At 54.6% G+C, this 24227-nt stretch overlaps 3 protein-coding genes across 9 annotated transcripts in view; 1 reads left to right on the plus strand and 2 right to left on the minus strand.

The window, feature by feature from the left end:
- The window catches only part of Tmem63c (transmembrane protein 63C), a 65498-nt gene extending 60968 nt beyond the window's left edge, over positions 1-4530 (plus strand). For all 5 annotated transcript variants that reach the window (XM_040274060.2, XM_040274058.2, XM_040274057.2 and 2 more), the window contains one exon: positions 1730-4530. In XM_040274060.2, coding sequence (XP_040129994.1) covers positions 1730-1930 — 201 coding nt within the window. In that variant the 3' untranslated portion in view covers positions 1931-4530. The remainder of the gene's footprint in view (positions 1-1729) is intronic.
- Ngb (neuroglobin) lies at positions 4521-16409 on the minus strand. 2 transcript variants are annotated; one of them, XM_078050608.1, is made up of 4 exons: positions 14122-16409; positions 12512-12623; positions 11884-12003; positions 4521-5755 (listed from the first exon to the last, which is right to left on the minus strand). In XM_078050608.1, the coding sequence occupies exons 1-4, from the start codon at positions 14208-14210 to the stop codon at positions 5702-5704; spliced, it is 375 nt and encodes a 124-aa protein (XP_077906734.1). In that variant the 5' UTR covers positions 14211-16409; the 3' UTR covers positions 4521-5701. The 2 variants fall into 2 exon arrangements, with proteins under 2 accessions (XP_077906734.1, XP_077906733.1); XM_078050607.1 differs by lacking the exon at positions 4521-5755 and adding an exon at positions 9811-10873 and having other exon boundaries at positions 14122-15456.
- Positions 16410-18281: 1872 nt separating this feature from the next.
- The window catches only part of Pomt2 (protein O-mannosyltransferase 2), a 39184-nt gene continuing 33238 nt past the window's right edge, over positions 18282-24227 (minus strand). For both annotated transcript variants that reach the window (XM_005321269.5, XM_040274780.2), the window contains exons 16-21: positions 23520-23591; positions 23153-23212; positions 22952-23057; positions 21819-21959; positions 21524-21638; positions 18282-20788 (exon numbers count right to left, since the gene is read on the minus strand). In XM_005321269.5, the coding sequence (XP_005321326.2) occupies positions 20683-20788; positions 21524-21638; positions 21819-21959; positions 22952-23057; positions 23153-23212; positions 23520-23591 (600 nt within the window). In that variant the 3' untranslated portion in view covers positions 18282-20682. The remainder of the gene's footprint in view (positions 20789-21523; positions 21639-21818; positions 21960-22951; positions 23058-23152; positions 23213-23519; positions 23592-24227) is intronic.

Genomic DNA, 24227 nt, shown 5'->3' on the forward strand with positions numbered 1-24227 from the left:
AAGACCATAGGACATAATCAAGGAAGTGGCAGAACAAAGTTCAGTAAGACTATAAATCCTGTGTTGTTTTTTTAATCACTCTCAGGCTGGAGATATAGCTCAGTAGTAGAGGGTAGAGTGGTACCAGGCCCAAGGTTCAATGCCCAGTATCACACACACACACACACACACACACACAAAAAAAAAAAAAAATTACCAGAATTTGTTATTTACTTACTTATTTATTTTTTGAGACAGGCTCGCGCTCTGTTGCCCAGGCTGGTCTTCAACTTCAGGCTCAAGTTACCTCCTGCCTCAGCCTCCTGAATAGCTGGGACTACAGGCACTCGCCACTGCTCCTGGCTTAGAATTTTTAAATCTTTCATTATGACAAAATTGTAGATAATTATGGGATAAAACAGATAAGCAAGAATAAGGAAATAAAAAGTTCATATTCTTACCGCCCAGAGTTGATCACTGATACCCTGTATAGTCTTCCTAATATTCATATACATATATATGTTTGTATCTCTTCTAGATAATTATGATCATATATATGTAACTGGTTATATAGCTTTTGCTAAAATTACATAATACTCTACGTATGGGTTTATAACCGCATTTTAGTTAACAAACACTATCTTGCCACGTATATACATTTTTATCTCTTCAAATATCCAATCCATATTCAAATTGCCCTAATACTTCCAGAAATATCTTTTACAACTTGTCCAAACCAAGACTCAATCCAGTACCTGTGCTAGATTAATAATCTGACACCTGTACACCTGGTTGTCTTGTCCCTTTTATTTTAGGACAGTCCCTTTTTAGGATTTGTTGGAGACACCAAGTCAGTAGTCCTGCAGTGGTCCCACCTTTGGGATTTTCTGGCTGTATCTTCATGTGCCCTTGTGGAGGATTCCACTATCTTCCACCTTCCTTGAAAACTAGAAGTTCCATTGAGGGCTTCATAGGCTCAAGTTCAACATGGGGGCTAGAATGCATTTGGGGTGTGCTGTGCCTCACCCCAGGAACATCTCCTTTATGCCCATCAACCATGCTGGAAGGACCCCCTGACTTTTGTCATCATCTGTGGAGTTTAGTTTAGCACAAGCCCCACAGAGGTTATTTGGTTTCACTGAAATAAACACCTATGGAAAGGATTAACTCTATCCCATAATTACCTATTTTCAAAGTAAGGGTGACAAATCACTCTATTCCCTGGTACTTACTAATTTTCTAATCTGCTGCACTCTTGGGCATTCCTGGGGCAGTTCCTGGGTTTGACATGTCCCACAACCCAGGTCTCAGATGGCCCTCGGTTTCAAATTCCGACTCCCAGGTCAACCCCTGACCCACCCCAAAGGAGTTCCGGATGGCCTGTGATGGTGCTTTATAAAGTGCACTAGATCCAGATTCTCCAGATCCTAGCTCAGGGGAGCCCCTGTCATCTCCCCTGGTTCAGCCTGATTGAGAACCGAGAATGAATGGAGCTTGTTTAGAAGGAACAGTGGGCTGAGAGTTAGGTCACATGCCCCTGAACTAGCCTGGGAGATCAAGGGTGCTCATGATAGCAAGGGCAGCTAGGTGGGAGGGGTGGGCTGGCCGAAGGCTGCAGGCTGCCGGGGAGGAAGGAAGGATTGGTGGCTCGGAGGAGCAGAGGTGACAGGTGGAGCTGAGGGAAGAGGGTGTGCCTCAGGCCTTGCTTCCTTGTGACCTTGCCCCCATCTCCCCTCTCTATCCCGAGCAGCTCTACGTGGCTGCCGTACTGCAAGAGCCGGAACTGAACCTGACCCCAGCCTCCTCCCCAGCCCAGCACACCTACGGCACCATGAACAGCCAGCAGGAAGAGGGAGAAGAGGAGAGCGGTTTGAGGGGCTTTGCAAGGGAGCTGGACTCTGCCCAGTTTCAGGAAGGGCTGGAACTGGAGGGCCAGAGCCAGTACCACTGATCAAGACTCCAGTCAGGGGCCGGGGGACACCTGGCACGGGGGAGGCAGGAGGGCAGCCCGGACCTCCCCACTCCCTCCCACAGACTTTGGGAAGCTCCAGGTGGAGACATCTGCTGCCTGGCCACAGCCACATGGAGACCCTGACCTGCTGACCGATTAGAACGGGAGGCTCTGGGCAGTGCCAAGGGATCCCAGGATGGGATGGAGAAGGCCAATGCCAAGCCTTGGGAGAGATGGCTGAAACCCAGGACACGGACTGAGTGGTGGGTACCTTCTGGGGTCGAGATGAAGAAGGCGTGTATAAGGGAGGAGGCAGGAAGAAGCCCGCCCAGGCTCCCTGGGGTCTCCATTGCCCCTGCTCCAGCTGCCCTTCAGGGAGCTTCTGCTGTTCCACTCCCAAAAGAGGCAAAGGTATGTGCACTGGGTGTCACCCGGACTCTGGAGCATCTCAGCACAGGAGGATGAGGGGATCTGTAAAGTCTCTGCACTTACAGCCCCAAGCAGGGGACAGCCGAGACTACAGACCTGAGCAGAGGTGACTGAGCCCCTTTCTGTTCCTCTGCCCTTGTGAGATGTCCCTAGGAGCGACAGGTTGGAGGCCCTTTTTCTACTACTGCTAGGGTAGCTGGGACAAGGTTCCCCGGGCTCATTAAACCAGACCTGTGTGCATCCTGGTGAAGGGAGCCATGGCAAGTTCTTGAGGGTTGTGATAAGGGGGTGGGGAGGGGCAGAGTCAGAATTCAAGGAGGGGACCTCTTACCCCCAAATTCCGGAGCAGTGGGAAATGGTCACATCTCCCCAAACCCTGGGACTGAGTAAGAAGATCCCCAAAGCCAAAGAGATGGCCACCCAGTGTTTCCTCTCATCCATCTTGAGTCCTGGGTCCCCAGCTTGGCCAAGATGGGTGACAACTAAGGGTAAGAAATCCAGCTTTCAAAATGAAGGCACTGGCCATCCCCTGCCCTCCAAGTAGGATCCTAAGTGACCTCCAGTGTGGCCTGGCTAAGACACTGCAGACAAGGGTGAGGGGGGATGAGGGGTGCATCTCTCCATGGAGAAGGCTCTTCTGACCTCCCAGAGCTGCCTCCCGCTGAGGCTTGGAGGAACTGAATCCTGAACAATGCTGGTGACCCTCAGCACCTCTGCCACCATCCTGGGGGAGGGGGGAGGAGTAAAGGCCTCTGCCTCTTGACAGGCTGCCATCAGGATTACCATGCCATCAGCATTACTCAGCCAGGGTCCTGAGTAATGACCCTGGCTGCATGTCCAGGCCCTTCTGGGGCCTAGTAAACCACACAAGCCAAGTTGCATGGGGTCTGCAAGCTCCTGAGCCTCTTGAGCCCCCTCCTCCATAAGTGCGGCTCCCTCCCACAGCCTGCTGCAAGTGGGCCCAGGTCCCCCTCACCTCAGTGTATCCACCGTCCCAGGCACATGGCTCCCTGAATGCAGATCACATAGGCCCATCCCTAGTCTGACTTTGCCCAGCTTCAAGCCTCACCCCAGGTGAGAAACAGCCACTCGAGGGACCTAGAGCACTATTTTCCCAGGGCTTAGCCCTGACTTTGGCACGAAAGATCCTTCCAGAGAGCTTGGGTCCTCTGGGGAGGAAGCTATCTTCCATCCCTTCTCCAGCTTGGAATAAAGGGAAAAGTCTACCCATCCAGGCCCCAAGCACCCAGATCCCACAGGAACCTCTCCCCTGGAATGTCACCCATCAAGGAGGGGAAAGCACCCTCCTGTGGCAGAGTGGTCCAGCCCAGTAGGGAGCTCTGCCCACAGTGGGAAATGACCAGCACCAGGCCCTACCTGCCCTGGCTAGTGGCTATTTGATATGTATGGGGTGTGGGGTGCTGACACAGGCTGGCCTGGGGCCTGTCCTTCCCTGGGCACTGGGCCTGCCCCTGGCCCCGCAGCCCTGCTGGACTGTTGCTGCTGGTCCTGCCGCCAGGCCTTCCCTCTTCCCCCACTCCCCTGAAGTCCATGGAAGCATCGTATGGGAAGGGCTCTGCAAACAACGTGGCAGACGGCTGGGGACTTCCATCTAAATCTGAGTCAAGTACTGGTGTGACTGTTGAGGAAGTGCCAGACTCTACTTGCTTCTCTACTTTTCCTGGAGACCCAGGGCCATGGAGAAAGCCCTGCTGAGCATACTGGACCTCAACCTCCCATGGTCACTGACTGGGGACTGAGGGGTCCTTCAGCTCCTCACATGCATACCACATCCAGGCCCTCCCTGAGAACCTCCCCTCTCCCACCTCCCCTCCCAGCCCACACCGTCTTGGCCTGTCTCCCACCATCCCACCCTCCCCACCCCAATCCATCCATATAATCCTTTCTGGAGGGAGCTGCCTCTTGGGGACTTGGTGTGGCCTAGAGCCTCCCAGAGGGGCCTCCCCAGGCCTTGAGCAGCCCCAGCCCTGCCTGCCTGTCCCTCAGTTGCCTCTGGAAGCAAAGTGCCTATCAGCAGCATTGCATCCTCTAGGGGCCCTGGAGGGGTTGTGGACTAACCTTGGCCACCACCACTAAAGGAATGTGCCAGAATGCTGAACCTTCTTGTTATCAATGCTATGACTGTGCCTTGAATAAATAAGTCCTCCCAACCTCTGCCGGCCTGCGCCTCTGCATCTGGGCCAAGCCAGCAGGGCCCTCCTCTACCTGCAAGGAACCAGAGCTCCTACGGGATAACCCCAGGGCCGCCGGGCCCAGGCACCACGCCTCCCTGCATGGCTTTGCCCCTGGGGCCAGGCCTGCCCCTCAGCAATCCTCTCACCCCTGAGGCCTTCCTTCCCTGGCGCTGACCCCAGAGGAAGGCCAGGCAAGGGCTGCCTTCTGCTGGAGGGATGGGGAATGGCTCAGCCTCCCCCTGCTGTGCAGAGGTGAGAGAACTCTGGCCTTGAGTCATCCAGGAAACCCTAAGGGCAGCCTCACTGGAGCAACAGAAGCCCCAGATGAATGCTAGGCCCTGTGAGGGGACAATTGGCCTCTGCCAGAGGAGGGACTAGATTTCAGGTGGAGGCCCCATGAAGAGTGACAGGGCTCAGGTCTACACCTAGCAAGAGACAAGGGGGTCAAAAAGAGGTTGGGCATCAGGGAGGTGTGGGGGGCAAGCTGGGTCAGGCCTGGGCAGGACAAGAAATGCAAAGGCTGTCACATCTGTGGCAAGGAGGAGAAAACGGGTCTCTACCCAAGGAAAATGTCTCTGGGTAAGAGACTCACTCTGGTTCTGGCCTTTCCTTCATCTAGCTGATGACCCTAGGCTGGTTACCTCACAGAGAAAGTCAGGGTAGGAGACCAGGCACAGTGTGCACCCCAGCAATCCCAGCTGCTCCGGAGGCAGAGGCAGGAGGGTGCAGTTTGAAGGACAGACTGGGCCACTTAGACGCTGTGCAATACTATATGATTTTTTTTTTTTTTAAAGACAGGGTCTCACTAAGTTGCTCAGGGCCTTGCTAAGTTGCTGAGGCTGGCTTTGAACTTATGATCCCTCTGCCACAGCCACCCGAGCTGCTGGGATTACTGGCATGAACCACGGTGCCCGGCTTTACAAAAAACTCAGTGGTTGTGTGCTCCTGGCTTCAATCCCCAGTACTTGAAAGAGAAAAAGAAGGGGTAGGAGTCCATGCTCTGCCCTATTTCTGAAGAGAGCAGAATCCCCCTGCCGGGGTCAAGGAGGCTTCCTTCCCACTGCTGCTGTGGGGACAGAGGACGAGTCCAGGGGTGGCTGCCTGAAGACTGTTCCCCACTGCCCTCATTGTGCCACTTCTTAGGCTCTCATTGTCCATCGGTGGGTGTGGGGCCAGAGATCATCCTCTTATTTCCTCTCCCCTGAAAAAACAAATTATTTTTCAAGTCAAACCAGATGAAACCCACCAGGGCTGCTGAATGCAGGGGACAGAGTGGCATAGGCTCCTGCCTGAGTTTAGGGGGCTAATGGCTGCTGCAGGAAAGGGCCCTTCTCCTGGGGTCTATGCAATCCTGTCAGCTGCCTCTGAAGGTCTTCTCCCAGAGGCCAGCAGCCTCCAGGGGCCCCAGATGGCAGGCCTTGGGCCATCCCTTGGTTTAGCTGCCCTGTCAGGGGACTCAGGCAGAGACAGACATACAGACAAGATGTGGAGCCCAAAATAGGGGGTACCCAGAGAAGGCTGGCCCCTCAGCTCAGCCATCCAGGGAGGCTGGGAGGCCTACAAAGCAGACAGGATGACTGGCATGGGTCTGTGGGAGAGGCACGGCGCCAGGGAGGCCAACAGGGCTGTGTCCACGGGACACTAGAGTACCAGTCTGAGCACCATGCAGGACACTGCCAGGTTGGGGAGGTAGTAGGAGTGCCTGGAGCTCCCAGAGCTGACACCTGGAGCCCAAGCAAGGGCGGCCAAGAGGACCCCCAGGGCAGCTCCTGGCCACTCTCCCAAAGCCATGGCACTGGAGCCGTGGTACTCAGGCCTGTCCTGGGTGGTGGTGCTGGCCCGTGGTGCTCTCTGGAAGGCCTGGAGAGCATGGGGGCTGGAGGGCTGGTTCACAGACAAGCTCCTGGGTTCGCTCAACAGAGCCTGTTTTCTGAAAATGTGATGGTCCCTCGCCTTGACAATGAGCAGGCCAGCATCAGTCAAGCCTCTGTGGCTGAGTCCTTCCGCCCAGCTGCAAGTGGGAGTCTCCGGAAATTCTTAAACCCAATGCCCAGACCGCATCCCCGAACAAACCAAAATTTCTGGGGTGGTGCCCCGCCACCTCTGTTTTTCCAGATGTCCCTCAGCCGGCTGAATTGTGCAGGGAGAGGTAAGGAGACTCAGTGTCTCACCAGCTGGGGCACAACTTCTGTCATAATTTTCAAAAGTGTGATTACTGTTTGGGACACACTGGGCCTCAGGGGGCCTTCTGACTGACTACCTTGTCACCTGCAGTAGCAGTGTGGAGAATCTCCTCTTCCTTCAAACACAGATGCCAAAGTGGCTTTCATGCCCGTCTCTATGCAATAGAAGCTTCAAGTGCAATAAACAGATTATATAAGGGGCCATCAGGGAGGAATGAGTGCTTTGAAGAAAGGACAAAGCAGGATGAGGGCAGGGAGTGACTGGAGATGAGGAGGATCCAAGATGAACTCCATGAGAATAGAGGGACCACACACAGGTCCCAAAGGGCAGTGAGGAGGCCAGAGTGGCCGAAGCAGCATGAAGATGGGAAGGAGAGGGTCAGGGTGAGGCCTGAGAGCAGCAGGCTTTGTAGCCTTGGTCCGGCTCCAGGTTTTACCAGTGATGTAGGAAGCTACTGGAAGATTCTGAGCAGGGGAGTGGCAAAATCCTCTTATGTTTTTAATTTTTTCCAGTGTTGCAAAATCCACAAAATATTTACTGTCTTAACCATTTTAAATATACAGTTCCATGGGATTAAATGCATTTATAATGGGCAACTCATCCCCAATAATCTCCATGAGTTTTCCTCTTGGAAGCAATGACTCCTGGAGATTGTCATCCTCTGTCCCCACAGGGAGGAGGCCTGTGAGAGCTTGAGGAGGCCCAGCGTGAGTGGGGGTGGGGAGCTGTCCTTGGGCAGCTACTCTGCCATCACTGGAGCTGGGGGTAAGGGACAGACCAGGATGAGGCAGAGAATAAGGAGAGACGTCATTGAATTTTTCCTAGGGACCAAGGAATCCTAGCTGGATTCGGTGTGGAATCTAAGGGAAAGAAATAAAGATGAACCCCAGTTTTCTTGGTAAGCAGTGGTTTATGAGGTAGAGAAGCAGGTAGAAGGAGCAGGTTGGGGAGAGGTGGGAGGGATGCCAAGAGTCCCGTTTGGTCGTGTTGCATTTGAGGTGCTCATGAGGAGGTCGAGGAGTGGCTGGATAACAGGGTCAAGCTGGAAACATAAAGCTCGGGGTCATCAGGTCCTGGTTGGTGGTAGCACAGGGCGCTGGCTGCGACCCTAAGCGAGCAAACACAGGAGAGGAGGCATGAGGGAAACAGGGAAGGAGCATCGGCCAGGACCTGGGGCTCCTGGAGGGACTCAGGAAGCAAGGAGGGGTCCCTAGTCTAGTCACACCCGACTGTAACTCGAGAGACAGACTGGTGTAGACAAGCCAGTTGCGTGAAGCCATGAAAGAACATGAAGTTGTGTTTTAAAAGTCTTGGTTGGGTTCAGTGGCGCACACCTGTAATCCCAGCAGCTTGGGAGGCTGAGGCAGGAGGATCACAAGTTCAAAGCCAGCCTCAGCAAAAGTGAGGCCCTAAGCAACTCAGTGAGACCCTGTCTCTAAATAAAAGACAAAATAGGGCTGGGGATGTGGCTCCGTGGTCCAGTGGCCCTGAGTTCAATCCCCAGTAACCCCGCTCCCCCCCCAAAAAAGTCTTCATCAGGAAGACAAGAGGCAGGGGGATCTTAAGCTGCTCACTGTCGCTGCTGGCTGGGGTACGCGGAGCTTCACCCGTCTTGATTTTTGTCATTGTTAGCATTTTTCTATTTAAAAAAAACAGGGTTTAAAAGTAAAGGAGTGATCAACGCTTTCTAGTGCTGCTGAGCACAGAGCAAGGCGAGGACTGTGGGCCACGAATCAGGCAAGACAGGGCCGCTGGAGACCTTGACCGTGGCAGACGGAGTGGAGAGAAAGCATGGCTGGAACAGGCTCTCTCCTGGGAAGTGGGGAAATGAAGGTGGGAAGGGGGGAGACCACTCTTTTGAAGGGTTTTGACATCAAAAGAGTAAAGGAAGCGGTTGCTGGGGGGGAAAGGGGGCTGGCTTTGGAGATATGGGCTCAAGGAAGGGGAAGGATCCTGCAGCATCTGGGCGGATGGTAAGGCTGAGACCCAGAACAGAGGCGGGAAGGACTCATGGTACACGTGCTCAGAACAGTGGTCTGTGTGGAGGTGGGAGCCCTAGGTCTGGGGTAGCCAGGTCATCCCAGTCACCTGAGTGCACATCAAACCCCAGGACCTTAGGCCGGGCATAGACGCCCGAGTCTGAGCTGGCCTTAGGTCAGGCAGTGACAAGGCCCCGTCTGCTGGAGCCTGTGGGGCTGGAGATCCAATGCGGCAGCCACTGGCCCCGCAGGCCCTGCATCTGAGATTAGCAAAAATGATGCCTCAGCTGGGGGCTGGCTGGACAATATGGGTACCAGCCCCCACTGTGCAGGCTGGGGACTGCTGGCGGCTGGCCCGGGAGTAGCCCCTCTGGCCAATCCCAGACGAACTGGGAGGCCCGGAGCCTGCTCCTGTGATGGCCTCTCAGTGCTGCTCCCCCTCCTCATGCCCCAGGTCAGTCTTGCCCATCTCCTTCCAAAACCCTAACCCATGGACCGCTCCACACTATGGACTCTGGTGGCCACAGGTTGTAACTGACCAATCAAAACACATAACGGCGCAACAGAAGACACGTTCATATCTGTTTCTGATAAAATTCCAATTGGGCGATCCTGATGAGAGGGGACCCTCTCCAAGCATCGATTCAGGAACCAGACTCCTTTCACCAGGTGGCTCTGTCCCCTTCAGCACATGGTCCTCAAAGTCACTGTGAGGTCTGCTTCGAACTGCCAAGGGTTGACAGAGCAGGAGGAGCACATGGGGGCTTGGAGGGGACACACCAAGAAGTGGCGCAGCCCCACACATTGCTCATTGACACAGCTGTCCCCTTCCTGCCTGGTTGCAAGGGAGGCTGGGCAGTGTCGCCCAGTTGTAAGCAGAGGAGAGACAGGGTTTGGTGGCCTGCCAGTGGGTCTGAAGCCCAAACCAGCAGCTCCACCACGGCCTTCCAGCCTCCCCAGCCTCTGCCTTATTTTCCACCCTCTCTGACCTTGGCTCCGCTAACCACGCCCCCCCCCCAGGACATGCTAGGTCCAATGCCCTGCAGCTGCATTTAGAGCAGGAAGGGCCCAAGAAGAGACCAGTCCCTGAAGGTCAGACAGGCAAACAGGACATGTTTATTCCTCGAGAGTTTACAGGACCACAGCAGAGAGCAAAAGGGTCGTAGAGGTGGCCAGCAGTGGCAGAGGGCCCTTCCCGCTGCTTCCTCTTCCAGCCACCTGCCCAAGTCCTGGCACTCCACGGGCATTAAATATGGCAGCTGTGGGGCCCCAGCCTGAGCAGGTGAGCAGAAAGGAGGTGGGGAGATATGGCGGCCCTGCTGAAGCTGGGAGTGGAGGAAAAGCCACTGTGACTCGGTGGCTCCTCCTCCTTGACCTTCCCAGCCCCTCCCAGTCCTGTCCCCTGATGCTGTTCCCTGCAGCATCAGGGAATCCCCGCCAGGAGAGCCCAGGGAGGGCCCGGATGTTCTGCCAAAGGAAAACTACTCTCTCTGGGGGTATCTGAGCAGTTGAGAGCCAGAGGAGCCCCAGGGTGGAGCAGGCACCCCCTTCCCAAGGCACCCACTACTTGCTCCACTGCTGGGACACATCTGTCCCTAAGTCTGAAACAAACACCCGAGGCAGGCAGGAGAGCAGCACAGGCCTGGGCAGCAGGGGGCAGTGCTGGAGCCCAGCCACTCGTCCTAGGAAGGGCGGACACAGAGAGGAGCCCCGGCTCTGCGAGCTCCTTCCCAGCCCCACGCCACCTCTGCCCCCCAAACTCTCTCCTTCTCATGGGGCAAGAGGGAGGTGCCAGGGAGGTCAAAAGGCAGGCGGGGAGGAGGCTGCGGGGAGGAGGGGAACCCAGAAGCCCCTTCCTGCTGTGCATTTGGGAAGGGGGGACCCGCTCCTGCCCCATCACCTCTCCAGTATGGCCAAGGGGACAAGGACCGAGATGCAGGGAGGCCTGGAGGAGCCAAGGCTACAGTGGACACAGACCAACAGGCAGAGAGCTGGGGCTGCCTCTGGGCAGGGGGCTCCTTTTACTCGCCGTCCCAGCCCCGGCTCATGGCCGCCACCACAAGCCCGTAGAGCTGGCTCCAGGCGGCCCGCATGGCCGGTGTGAAGGCCGGGCCCAGGCACTTCTCCAGCATGTAGAGCAGGGACTCACCCACCGTCTGCAGAGGCAAGGGGCGCCTAGTCATTCCAAAAGGCAGGAAGGCACTGCTCCATTGCACAGATGAGAAAACCGAGGCCAAGGACTGGGAAGGGTTCCTGGCCTCCTTCTCTCCTGCACAGGGCTGATGCTTCTTAAGGAGGGTCCTATCCCAGTCCTTGGGAACCACACTGTGCCCACCTTCTCCCCAAATGTGACACATTACATCAAATAGAGCCTTCCACTCCACTCTTAGCTTTGCAACCACCCACGAGAGGATGAAGGCATTTCCTGGCTCCAAGTCATTGCCCCTGAGCCTCAGTTTTCCTCCCCCGCAAGGCATCAGTCATAGAGTTAAGGGTCTAGGCTGCGGAGCCAGATAGACCTGTGTCCAGATTCTGACCACCACGGAAGAGCTGGGTGACCCTGAGCGAGTTGCATAACCTCTCTCAGCCTCAAGTTGCTATATCAATTAAACAGGCAAATTAAAAGTTCCAAGTCCTGGGCTTGTTGAGAGATTCAGTGGGATAATCTATAAAAAGCAGAGTATTTGCAAACACTAAGCCTTTGGCCATAATAATGCTCTCATTTGTTATTATTAATCAAATACGGTTTATTACTCACAGGCCAGCTTGGACCTACCAGCCCCTTCTGAACACCCAGCTGGATGCCAGATGTGGGTGATTCCAACCACACCGTGTGGATCAGAACTGCCTACTTGAGCTCTACCCTAAGAAATTAGAAATCGTTGCTTTAAGCCAGTGCTTTTTGGGGTGGTTTGATACCCAGCAGTGGAATGCTAAACCAACCAAAAATGCCCAAAGGCTTCTAAACTTTATAGTTCTAAAAAGAAAAGAAAACTGTATCAGAGAAGAGAACTTGGAGGCTCAGAGAGGTCAAGCCAGCGTCAGAGTCACACAGCAGATAATAACTGATGCGGGCCACCAGAACTGGTCATCTGAACGGAAGGGCATGGGCGGAGAGAACAGGAGCTAGGGGAGGACTGGAAAGAGGAAGAACCCCTTTACCCACCGAGAAGGAGCTGAGCTTCACGCCCACTGCCCGGTGCTTCCTGCCCAGGCCAGCAAGGTACTCCTCCAGGGACGACAGGTCCTCCACATTGGTCACTGCAGTGTCAATCACGAGCATCACCTGCCAAGGCAGAGACAGCAGTGACAGAGAGGCCCGAGCAACCCTACTGCACATGACCACAACCCAGAACCCGGGGTCCCAACCAGAGGGCAGTGAGGGCTGCAGGGCCTGGGTTTTCCAGGACCAGGGGGACCTGGCACTCAGCGGGCGGGTACACCCCTGAAGGAAGTCCCCCTCCTCCTCCAAGGATCTCAAGTCCCTAACGTGCCTGCTGGATGGTGCTGTCTGCCCGGGACGAGGGGAAACTGAGGCCCTGTGAGGAGCCTTTAGGAAACCCCAACCCGGTTTCCATGGGCAGGAGTGCGTCAGTCCCCCTGATGGGGCGGGGTGGACAAGGTCAAGGGCAATGACAGGCTGGGACCAGCTGGCTAAGCACCGATTCAGGGAGGAGGGGAGCCATCACAGCAGTCACATCGAGCCCAGGGCAGAAGTCATCCTCCCTGTCCCAAGCCCCTCCTCCTCTGCTGGATCCTGGTGGCCACTGAGCCCCCCCCCCCCCGCCCCTCACCTTCCTGATGTGGTCCAGGAACTCCGGGGAGGACAGGCAGTCCTCCGGGCTGGAGAACTGGCGGCCGTTGTACTGGAAGAGGGGCAGCAGCTCGGGCTCCAGGGCAAACAGCCTGCGGGGGGCGGGGGGGGGAGGGGATCAGGGGAACAGGGGTCAGGCGTCGGGTGTGTCCAGCAAGCACCAGTGGACTTGGCTGGCCGGCAGCGAAGCTGAGCTTCAGTGGCGGCCAACAACCACAGCATACCCTCCCTCCTGGCACTGCCACCTTGCCAATGCCCTCCTCACCTCCCCCCAGACCCTGAAGGGCATCCCTGAGAGGACAGTAGTCCCCAGACCTCTTACACTACCTGGCACACAGTGGCCCCTCCATTAATATTAAGGAGGAGGTTTGGGACAGGAAGGCACCCTCAAGTAAGAAACCTGGAGCTACCTTGAGGAGGGGACCTTCCCCCACCCCTGCTCTTGGTTAGAACTTCTCAGTCTCATCACGTCTGAGGAAGCTCTGAGTACCAATGATTCTAGCAAAAACAAAATCCTTACTCTTACAGAACACTGAGTACTTCACAGGTGGTTGACTTGTAATTTTGTATCCCTCATAATTTTAAGCAGTGAGTGCCTTAGACCAATTCTACAAAGGAGGAAACAGAATCCCAGAGAGGCTAACAACCTGCTAAAAGTCACACAGCTTGAAAGTAGTGGAGCCACAGCAGATGGGGGGGGGGTGATCTTGGGGAAATCCAGGAGGCACAACCAGAAGCTATCAGCTTTATTCTTGAGGGTTCATGCTTTTGTGTAATTCTTGCAGCTCTGTTATGTATTGACTGGGTCTGAGGGGGTTGCAAAACTTGGTCAGAAGTTTTGGGCTGGCCTATGAAGCCAAGTTTCCTGAAAAACCCGGATGTAGAGTGTGGTCCCACTGGTGATGGTAGAGGGGTTCCAGAGAGAGACCCAGGGTGAGGCTGAAAATTAGCTTTCTCTGCCCCGTAGGACCTGCACACCCCCTACCCTTCTTCCTGGTGGTGAGACTTGGGTGTTTGTCACCCCTACTCTGGAGGTTTTCGGGTCCTAACCTGGTCCTTTCCCAGAAGGGTTTATCCTGCCGGTTGCTGGGAGTGAGCACTCCTGGGGCCCCGTTGCAGGAGCTCGCCCTGCCTGCCAGGCGCCTGGCACACCCTACCCACACCGGCCTTCGGGATGCTCCAGTCTCCTCCTACCGACGGCGGTAAGCACCCCTGCTGTCCCCACCCAAGAAACACTCAGGAAGTGCAGGGTCGAGGAGGGGACACAGCGCGGGACCAGCTTCCGCCCACCCAGGTGTAACCAGAGAGATTCGAGTGGAGGATCCCACCTGTCGCCAGCGAGGCCAGCTGAGAGCAGGGTGTGCTGCGCTGGCTCCTAAGATGCGCCCATGCCCCAGAGAAGAGCAGAAAAGGGTGCGCCACCCGTTGCCGCGCGGTGCGCTCTTCTGGCGCACATCTGGCAGGCCCCCCAGAGTCACCGCAGTGGGCCGGCTTTTCCTCCTCCGATCCCATTGCAGCTGCCTTGAAATCGCTCCTGGCGCGGCACCCCTTCGCCCACCCGCACCCCCGGGGCGCTCCGGCAGCCCTCACCTGGCGAACAGGACCGTGCCATGCTCCAGCGGGCTGCGGCTCACCGCCCTCCAGCTTTGCCGGATCAGCTCGGGCTCTGGGCGCTCCATGCTTTCTCCGGGACGCGAGGCGCAGCGCTGGGACCCTCGGGGCGCCGTCACCGCACGTGCCACGCCATCTCCGCGGCCACGCGGGCCCCTGCGCCTACGGCCCCTTGCCTCTGCCGGGCGGGGCCCAACAGCCGCTCCTCGCCTGGCCTGGAGCCAAGAGAAGATGCCCGCAGCCCGCCAAAGGTGGAAGCGCCCCCGGTGTCAGTCCTGCTGGCGCTTCCGGGGACCCCGCTGGGCTGCTGCGCCCTGCACCCAGCAGCTCTAGAGCCGCCCTTTAAAGCAACCGCGGCCCGGTCCCCCTCCTGTCCATCAGGGCGCACACTCCCTCTGCCACCGCCTTGGCCAGGGACGACCTGGAGGCCTTGGAAATGTCCAGGTTTAGAGCCGAACAAATCATTCAGGCTCTCTTGGCCTCAGCTTGTCACTCGGAAACTAGTGAGACTAGTTACTACATAGGGCGAGGAGCCCCAAAAAGACTGCGTTAAATTTGATTCTTCCTCTTAGTAAGACGCAGCTTGTGGCCACCTCTCCAACAAGCCCCATTCCAACACGGCCTGGAGACTGGAGTTTGTTGATTTGTGAGCACATGGTCTTTGCTCAAACGTGCCCATTTACTGTTTCTTTCTGTCAGGATGTGGAGCCAGTGGGCACCAGGTCATCTACCTTATGACTAGGCTGTCTGGTTGTCCAAGTTCTGAGTCTGACAGGGGCACCTTGGGAACTACTAGAGCTTTCAGCTTAGGAGTAGATCACAGTCATTTCCATCCAGACCCAGATTTTCCTGAGACCCCCATTTCTGGAAATCTTTGAGTTGTGTTTGCAATCCCAGCCAGGGCAGTAGACGCGTTACAGATGTAGAAGGGGTTCAGCTCTACCATTCATTCCATGGCTCCATGGATTATTAAAAATCATGACTTTTTTTTTTCCCCGAATAGTACTAGTCCAGGTCAAACTCTCATGCCAACTCCTCAAGGTGTGCCCTGGCCACCTGTCCAAACCAAACTTTTCAACCATGAAAATTCCTTCAGCTGCCCAGACTCAGCAGCCTAGGTTAGGGAGAACAGGCCTATTTTCATCCTCATCTTACTTTTCATAAATGTTGAGTATCTGAGCTGCTCTCCTCTCACTCTGCCCCCATCTCTGGGCCTTAGTTCCAGCGGCTATACCATAGGGGGGTTGGGTGGCAAGGTCTCCAGAGGCCACCTCCTTTGATCCCATGGATCACAGACAGTTACGAAGATTAGTTATGAACAGGTTATGGCTTCATGGCCAGCCCTATGCTAGATATGAGTGCTAAAAACTAAAACTTCTGATCCTGAATCAGGACTAAGGGACTAGGACTAGTCCTGATCCAGGCCAAGCCCCATGAGGCCATCTGGCTGCTCCCCCTCCTCCAGGGCAGAGTTTGGGTACACACTCTTCCCCATCTTCCCAGTATCTCCCTGCGCAGGAGCAGGAGAGCAAGGCTTTGGGGCAGCCTGGAGTCTAAAGAGTTTGAGGGGTCCCCACACAAGAGTACAAAGGGACTAAGGCTGAAGGAAGGAGGAACCAAATTTCCAACCTGGGATCCCATAGCTCTGTGGGAACAGAAAACCATGTGGAAAGGCCACATGAGACTTTGGTGACCTTTGCCCTTTAGTGCTCAGGTGCCTGGTGCTCTGTGAAGGCACCTGCTCTACCCAGCTTGCACTCCCTATCAACAGTCCACCCCCCTCCCTCGGATAGGGTCAGCAGTCTGATGAGCTCACAGGAGCTACTGGCCTTAGCTGGGAAGTGGTAGAGTGGGCCCAAACCCACGGCTCTCCTCTGCTTTCCTAGAGCCACAAGGCAGGAAAGAGGGCCAAGTGTACTCCAATCTCTGCTTCCCTTGGAGAAGGGCCTGAGAATCAGGTGTGGCTGAAGGAGCCCAAGTGGCGTGTCCCATCCAGGACATGTAGTGACTAAACTCACTTCTGAGGGGCTGGAACTCTCCTCCCTGTGGGGCACCTGCGGAGATGCACGTAGGCTGTAGCCTGGATGAGCGTTCAAGTGCTTTTCTTCAGCCAGCACTGTCGCTGAGAGCAATGTATCATTAGTAACAGCAAAGTGCTAGTTTTGAGCACCAGTGACACTGTGCTCATTAACTCTGCATCCTCACAACAGTTGATGGAACCAGTTGAGGAAAGGAGGCAAAGAGGTTAAGTAACCAGCCCGAGGTCACTTAGGGCCAGCACTTGACCACAGGGGGACCCCCGGCCCATCCTCTCCACTGTTCCCTCACCAAGACCAAGAGCAGTGTCCACGGTTCAGACCAAGTCAAAGCCCCTGGGTCTGGGTCAGAGGTGTGCTAGAATCAGCTCTGACAGGGCTTAGAAAGCCAGATGCCTACATCTCTTTCCAACTTCTCATTCAGTGACATCAAGTTGGTAGCTTGAAATAGGCGGAGGTGGGAGAATTGGAAAATGGCAAATGTTACCATCAGGGCTTCTCGTAGCTCAAAGAAAACTTGCTGTTAATCATCTACCACCACTGGTCTGGGCACACCTGGGGAACCAGGAGAAACCTGTTCCAAGGAGAGCTGCAGATGCGCTACACAGAATGTACACAGGAACACACTGAGCCGGGATACCTCACCTCAGGGCATCCAGCGCTGCCAGAGTGCTCTCAGGAGGTGCTGCCAGTCCAGGCTGGAGAAGCCAAGAATGCCCAATTTGGTGCTAATCCTGCCTCTACTATTTCCTAGCTGTAGGACCTCAAGCAGGGAATTTAATCTCTCCCAGGTAGAATGGAGACAAGAACACCATTGACTTCACCAGGCCTTTAAGAGGAATCAATGTCACAGGCGTGTCAAGATTCCATGAACTGGGGCTGGGGATGTGGCTCAAGCGGTAGCGCACTCGCCTGGCATGCGTGCGGCCCGGGTTCTATCCTCAGCACCACATACAAAAACAAAAGATGTTGTGTCTGCCGAGAACTAAAAAATAAATATTAAAAAAATTCTCTCTCTCTCTCTCTCCCCCACTCTCTTTAAAAAAAAAAAAAAAAAAAAAAAGATTCCATGAACTGGCTGGGCGTGGTGGGGCACGCCTGTAATCCCAGAAGCTCAGGAAGCTGAGGCAGGAGGAGCAAAGCCAGCCTCGGCAAAAGCAAGGTGTAAATAACTCAGTGAGACCCTGTCTCTAAATAAAAGGCAAAAAAGGGCTGAGGTTGTAGTTCATGTTAAGCACCCCTGGGTTCAATCCTTGGTACCAAAAAATAAAATAAAAAATCCATAAACTAAGCTGTGCCATTCTAAGTATTGAATCTGTTTCTGACCTGTCTGTCCCAGGCATTTTCCATCTCCTGAGGATCTGCACGACCTGCCCTCCTCCCCAGCCTGCCTCCAACCACTCTTGGTCCTGAGGGGAGCAGTCAGAAGAACCCAGAAGACCCCCAACTTCCCCCATGTGGTAACACTCCCTCCTATCTCCTCCAACACATAAGTCAACTCTCACATCCTTCAGATCCCTCATGTCATTCCAGATGACAAGATCCCATCAGGACAGAGCCTCTGTTAAGAAAATGGCAAATTGGGGCTGGGATGTGGCTCAAGCGGTAGCGCGCTCGCCTAGCATGCGTGCGGCCCAGGTTCGATCCTCAGCAGCACCACATACCAACAAAGATGTTGTGTCCGCCGAGAACTAAGAAAAAATAAATAAATGTTAAAATTCTCTCTGTCTGTCCCCCTCTCTCACTCTCTCTTTAAAAAAAAAAAGAAAAAGAAAATGGCAAATTGCTACAATGCTGGGCCACTCAGAAGGGGACAAAGGGCTATACTGTCTGGGCAGTCAAACAAGAAAAAAACACAAGGTCAGCTTCCTACTTATCTTAGAATAAGTAAACTGAAATAGCCAACATTATTCAAGTAATTATGTCCTGGGGAAGGCCCAAGTGCCCTGGCTGGCCAGAGCCTCTGCTGGGATGAGAAGTGCCTCAGGCATGACAACGTTGAGACAGTTCTTGCCCTTCACACCTTCTTCTCTTCTTAAGGAGGCCCCTCTGGCAGCCAGAGGGAAAGTAAGGTTCAGAAAAATACAAGAATGACAAGCAACATGGCATTCAAAACAAGAGCTATTTATTACAAAAGGAACCGCTTACGGTTCCACTTTTCTTTTTCTTTTTTAAAAATAAAACGTGGCTCAAGATGCTGGCTCCAGGTTGAGCTTACTGACAAACGTCTCCTCCTCCACCTGCAGCCTGAGATATGTCACCTTTCTGCCAGTTCCCAAGGCTGCAGCCCACATTCAGAGCAGCACCTGACGGTCTCTTCCCCCTGCACCTTCCAAACAGCACCTGAGCCCCTTGCAGCTGTACCACTCCATGTGGCCTTGTCCCCAGAGAAGTGTTTGCCAGCATGGGTGTGGAGAAAAAGGAGTGGGAGGGAGCCCTCTTTCTTCCATCCTTGGAAAGCAGCGCAAGAGACTGAGGGAACTTTTGTCCCCAGTGTGACCAAATTAGGAGGGAGGGTGGGTGGGTGCTAGCTGAGCTCTCTCATTTCCCCTCACCCAGAGGTCACCCTGTTGGCTTCTTCAAATGCCTCCCTTCCAACAAGTTCTTCTTGGGAAATGAGAAGGCAAAAGGGAAAAGAAGCCACCTCCTAGATGTCATCATGGGTCACCATCTTGGCTAAGAGCCAACAGATTCCTGCATCCAAACCTCTGAGACCCCATCCAGATGGTGCCCAAACCCAGCTCAGGAGAAGCCAACTCCACCTGTGAGGAGGAGGGCGCAAGTGCCAGAGCTCATCCATTCTGCTCTCCTCCCCTGGCAGAAATGCAATTTAGCAGGCGACCCAGACTCTGCACACAGGCCACACTTCCTGCTGGGGAGTCAAAAGGGCTGCAGCCGTGGGAGAGGGAGGTCATGGGGCCTCAGATCTAATTAGCCACTCTGCCTTGCTTTCCACGTGGCTGCATTTCCTCTATTAACATTAATGATGCTTGGTCTGAATGTCCACGCATGGCCCAGAAACTTCCCTCCCCCCCACTCAAGAGGTAGCACAGTCTGTCCCTGAGACCAATTTCCAGTCTCCGTGGCAACCATCTCCTGAAGATGCTTTAAAGAGCTCTGACCCTGTCAGAGTTGTTGGGAGCTACTGCAAGGGAAGATGAAACATGGCAGAGATTCATCATTAAACCCTGAAACATCAAACTCCTCTGAGACAAAATAAACATTTTTGTCTTGTACTGAGAGGAGGGAGGCAGGCTGAAGAGCTGGCCTTGGGTTGGTTTGGTTCTGACCCAAAAGTTTTCCTAATTCCTCTGGGGAGAGAAGTGGAAGGAGAGGCTCTGAGCTCCTCAGCTGTGCTTCAAAGTGATAGACGCTGGAGCCGTCGTGCATCTGCAGGAGTTCTGGGTTTGGGGATAGGAGATCAGTGAAGCAGTGAACAGGAAAAGGGAAGCACCAATAGCCAAAGAGGGTATCAACAGGGGAGGTCTGGAGAGGCCAAGAGGTCCAGCAGGAATGGGAACGTCATGGTCCAGATGGGCCAGAGCAGCCCCTGCCTTGGCATTCCACTAGACAGAGCACAGACCCTGCTCTCCCTTTCATCTGTCTTAGCAGTTATGAAGGGTTCCCAAGGGCTTTCTCGGTGATCAGGAGAGAGTGGCTGTCCTGGTCCTTGTGGCCAAGTCACGTATAGAAGGAAAGGGACAGACAGTGAGAAGCACCCTCTGGAGAACAGGCCAAGGGACACAGAGCTGCCAAGGACAGGGTGGGGTTCTTCCCATCAACCTCAGTGTGACATTCCCAGAGAAAGGGGAACAGGACTGAAGCCCAGTGCCATGCACACTGCAGGCAGAAGTTCAGCCACCTGTGGTCACAGAGGACACTCAAGGAGGCAGCAGGGAGCAGCCCTCCAGTACAGGACACTTGCTCTCCTCAGCTGGACTTGTTTGCTTATGGGAAGGAGGGTAGTGCAGCTTCAACGGTCCCATCTGCTATGCCCCTAGTGACATCCCCAGGGGTCAGTCCCTGAGGCCTTCTTGCAGGTCAGAGGCTTTCTAAGGGATCTTAGAAACCCAAACCAAACCAAATCCAATGTGAACAAATACCAGAAAACATTACTGTAGCCCTGGACTATTTCTTAAGAGTTTATGACTCTCAGCTGTCCACAGTTACACGGTCCATATTCCACAGGGATTTGGACAAGTGTGCATCTCACACACACACTCCCACATTCACACCCACCCTCATGCATGCTCATCCTCCCTTGTGTTGCACACTTGGAGAACCGGGCCTAGAAGACACTGTCCTCTGTAGTGCTGCAGACAGGCTGTGGCTCATTTTAGTGTTGAGTTTAATCCGGGTTCGCTCCCGGAGCTCGGTCCTGGCAGGCAGCAGAACTCTCCAAGCTCCTGAGGCAGTGCTCCCGCAGCCAAAGGGTCCAGAGACTGGCTCACAGCTGGTGTCCCCAGGAAGTTCCTGGATCCAGGCTGGGGTCCTTGCAGTGGCCTCAAAAGTCCCATGATTCCAGCCACCTTAGTCCTGCCATTGGACTCTCGGGGTCCTGGGCTAAGGGACCAACCATCCCGTAAGCCAGAGGGTGGAAGAGGTAGAAGCTGTGAGAGAAGCAGAGAGAGGCAGTGGACATCCCAGACCAAGCTGAGGAGCCTGACACCAGCTGTTCCTGCTGGAGCTCCCGGTCTCTGCCAACAGCAGTCCTTCTCTCTCAGTACCCCATCAGTGCGAGCTCACCATGCGGGCAAACTCTGGCATGACCTGAGAGCTTAGCAACAAGGAAGGAAAGGGCTCTTCCCCACAGGCCTGGGACATGGACCCAGCTTGGGGTCTGGCTGTGAGATGTGTGGCTCAGAGCAGATGTTAACATGTGTTAACCCTCTGAGGCAGGCATATGCTTATAGATCACAGGTCCTACTACAACCAGGCAGTGACTTACTTCACAGGGAATCTGTGAGTCTCACCAGGAAGTGGGGAAAGAGGACTTTCCAACCTACTACCTCCTTCCAATGATTCTGAGCTATGTCTCCCACATCCCCCTTCCCATTTGCTCCCTTTCTCTCACCCCACCAAGAGCTGTTCAGCAGAGAGACAGGCTGTCCCTTCCAGCAATGCTAGGACTGTGCCAAAGCTGGGAACCACCGGCAAAGGACTGAGTCCCAGCCTCTCCTACCTCACTGCCCATCAGACTCACCCAGGGGGCTTTAGAAATAGTGACCAATTGTCTCACGAACTCTGGGGACAGGACCCAGCCATGGGAACACCTTAAAAGCATCCCAGGATGTTCTCAGTGCGTCCAGGGCTGAAGCACCAGTAACGCGTACAAGTGTGCACACCTGTAGGCAGCTCCCAGGAGCAGGCTCAGGATTCCCAAGGCGTGTATGCCCCTGGCCAGGCAAGAGGAAGCCAAAGCCCAGGCACAGAGCCGCAGGAGGGTGTCCCACAGAATGCCTAGTGGAGAGAAGACAAACTCAGCCCAGCCCAGTAGAGAACAACTTCTGAGGTGCATCAGGAAGGAACCACCCCACACTATGGAGCAGAGATCCGCCCAGTTCTGCTGCTCCACAGCAGCCGCTCCCTGTTCCCAAACCCCTTCCTTTTCACCCAACAGAGCAGACGGGCAGTGCTGACCTGTCAACATGCTGGAGAAGAGCATGGCTGGGAAGTAGTGGTGGAAGTAGAGGATCCGGCCCATCAGGAAGAACGGGAAGTAATGGAGCACCCACCCGAGCAGCACCTGGCCACCTCCTCGCAGCAGGATCTTGGTCAGCCCTGGGCCCCAAGCAGCACAGCCCCAGTCAGGAAACAGGGAGGAAAGACAGCCTGGACACAGTTCAGCTCTGCCCTCCTCACCCTGTGACTCTGAATAAGTACAGTGCCTCACCAGGCCTTCCTTCCCTCAGGTGCAGCAACCCAAACAACCTGATGGCAGCCAGAGAGAGAGCAACTGGGTCGAGAGCCTGACCAGAGCCCAGCCTGGAAAGGCCTTGGCACCATGGCAAGGGTGTGGCATGCCAGCAGGGGGCCTGATCTGGTGTCTGGGCAGGAGGGAACTTGGCTCTAAAGAAACCCAATCTTGCCCACCTACAGACCCAATCCTCCCCTCCCTGCCTCCACAGACACAGACCCTTGCAGCAGTAAACAGGGATGGAAGTGACGGTAGAGAGAGGATGGTACCTGACACCATAACTTCTGAGGTGCAGCAGGAAGGAACCACCCACACCCCACACCCCACAGGGAGGTGCAGGGTGAAAGGGCCTGTGTGGTGTCTTGGATGCTGAGGTCCATGCCTGATAGCTAAAGCAACCAGGAGCAGCACCAGGATAGGAACCCACTGCTGGCCTATCTGAGGTACGGCAGAAAGGAGCCACCCCATGCCAGGGAGCAGAGATCCCACTAGAAGACAGGGCCACGGAGCAAGCAGGGGCAGAGTAGAGAAGAAGGGCAGCTTTGGCTACAGCATAGGGGTAAAAATGAAGGCTCTGAAGTTGGACTGCAAGGGTTTGAACCTCAGCACTATTATTCCTGGGGCAAGTTTCCTAATCTCACTATGCCTCAGTTTCCTAATCCATAGAATGGGGTAATAATACACTACACCCCAGAGTGTTGGGAGGATACAGTGTTGAAACGGCAGTGGGTGTCTGGTGACTAGGCTTTCAAAAGACAAGAAGGGAAAGCATGAGTGGTGAGGGCAAGGGACACTCCCCGCCCCCAGCAGGCAGGCCCTCTGTTAGGTGGGGCAGGGAGAACCCAGCAAACCTGACCTTCCACCTCAGCAGGCAGCTGTGCCCCTCTCTGTATGGCGATGGCAGCAATGCTCCCTGAGAGGAGGTAGAGGGCAATGCTCACCAGATTCAGCCACCAGATCACCTGCATGGACATGAAAACCAGAGGATGAGAGGAAAGGAGCAGCTCTCCACAGGCAAGTGTAGGAGGCCCTGAGCCAAGAACATCTGGGCACTCACCGGATTGCCAAGCAGATAGACTCGGAAGTCTGTGTCATTTGCCCCTGAGAAGTGTAGGCCCTGTGGAACAGAGCACGGCTTGCTGATCCAGGGCCCAGCTAATCCCCAGCCACCCATTCGAGGGCGGAGAAGACTGTTCACCCTTCACAGACAGGTAGCCCAGACAGGAGGTCAGAACATGGAAATTCCACCCGAGTTCCCTGGGGAGCTGGAGTCAGCATCAGGGCAGAAAACGGAGCCCAGCTCTGGCCCACGCATCCTAGGAGAGGCCTCCCTGTGCCACCCCAGCACACCCTAGCCCTGTGCAGTCTTCACAAGTCTCTTTCTGGGCTCCATTTCCTGGAGGAGCTCCAGCCATGGGCCATACCTGGTAGTTGATGGGCCAATGCCAGGGTTTGGATGTGAACTCATTGTCCTTGGGTTTAAGGCCATTGTTCCCCTGCAGGAAGATAGCAAAGAAAAGCTGGTCAATAAGGAGATCTGGAAGGCTGAGAGAAATGTGAGGCTCAGCTATCTTGGATATAAGCCAAGTGTCAAGAGCAATCCTCCCTCTCTCCTCTCCCTCCCATGCAGGGAAGAGTCAAGTGCCCACCTGCAGCCACTGTCCACTGCCTACAATAATTGCCATAATATTCTTCCCCGAATAAACAAGTTCCACTTGCCATCAGAGGCCATCAGACCCTCTACGCTAGAGAGAAAGAAGGGGAAGAGGAATGAGGGACTTGTCTCCATTAGGCACAAAAAATACACCCATTGCCAAGTCAAGGACAGTGTCAGGAGGGCAGGTTGGGGAATATAAATCAGAGCTTATTTATTCAATTTCAAACAGAAAAGCAGAGACTCTGAGGCATGTCTGGACCTGGAAAAGGTACTTTTAGCCTAGTGTTTCCCACAATCTTTTCACCCCTCACCACCAGGAGCCTTTTTAGACATTTTCCCACAAATGCCCCCCACGACATTTTAATAGCTTAGCCATACTGTACGTCTGTTTATGTGCTACTATATGAATACCTGGGCAAGACTCTGCTTTCCTCTCCAAGCTGATATTTTATCTACTGGGAGAGAAATTACTCTC

Source organism: Ictidomys tridecemlineatus, chromosome 5, assembly GCF_052094955.1.
Source record: "Ictidomys tridecemlineatus isolate mIctTri1 chromosome 5, mIctTri1.hap1, whole genome shotgun sequence".
NCBI classification, from domain to species: Eukaryota; Metazoa; Chordata; class Mammalia; order Rodentia; family Sciuridae; genus Ictidomys; species Ictidomys tridecemlineatus.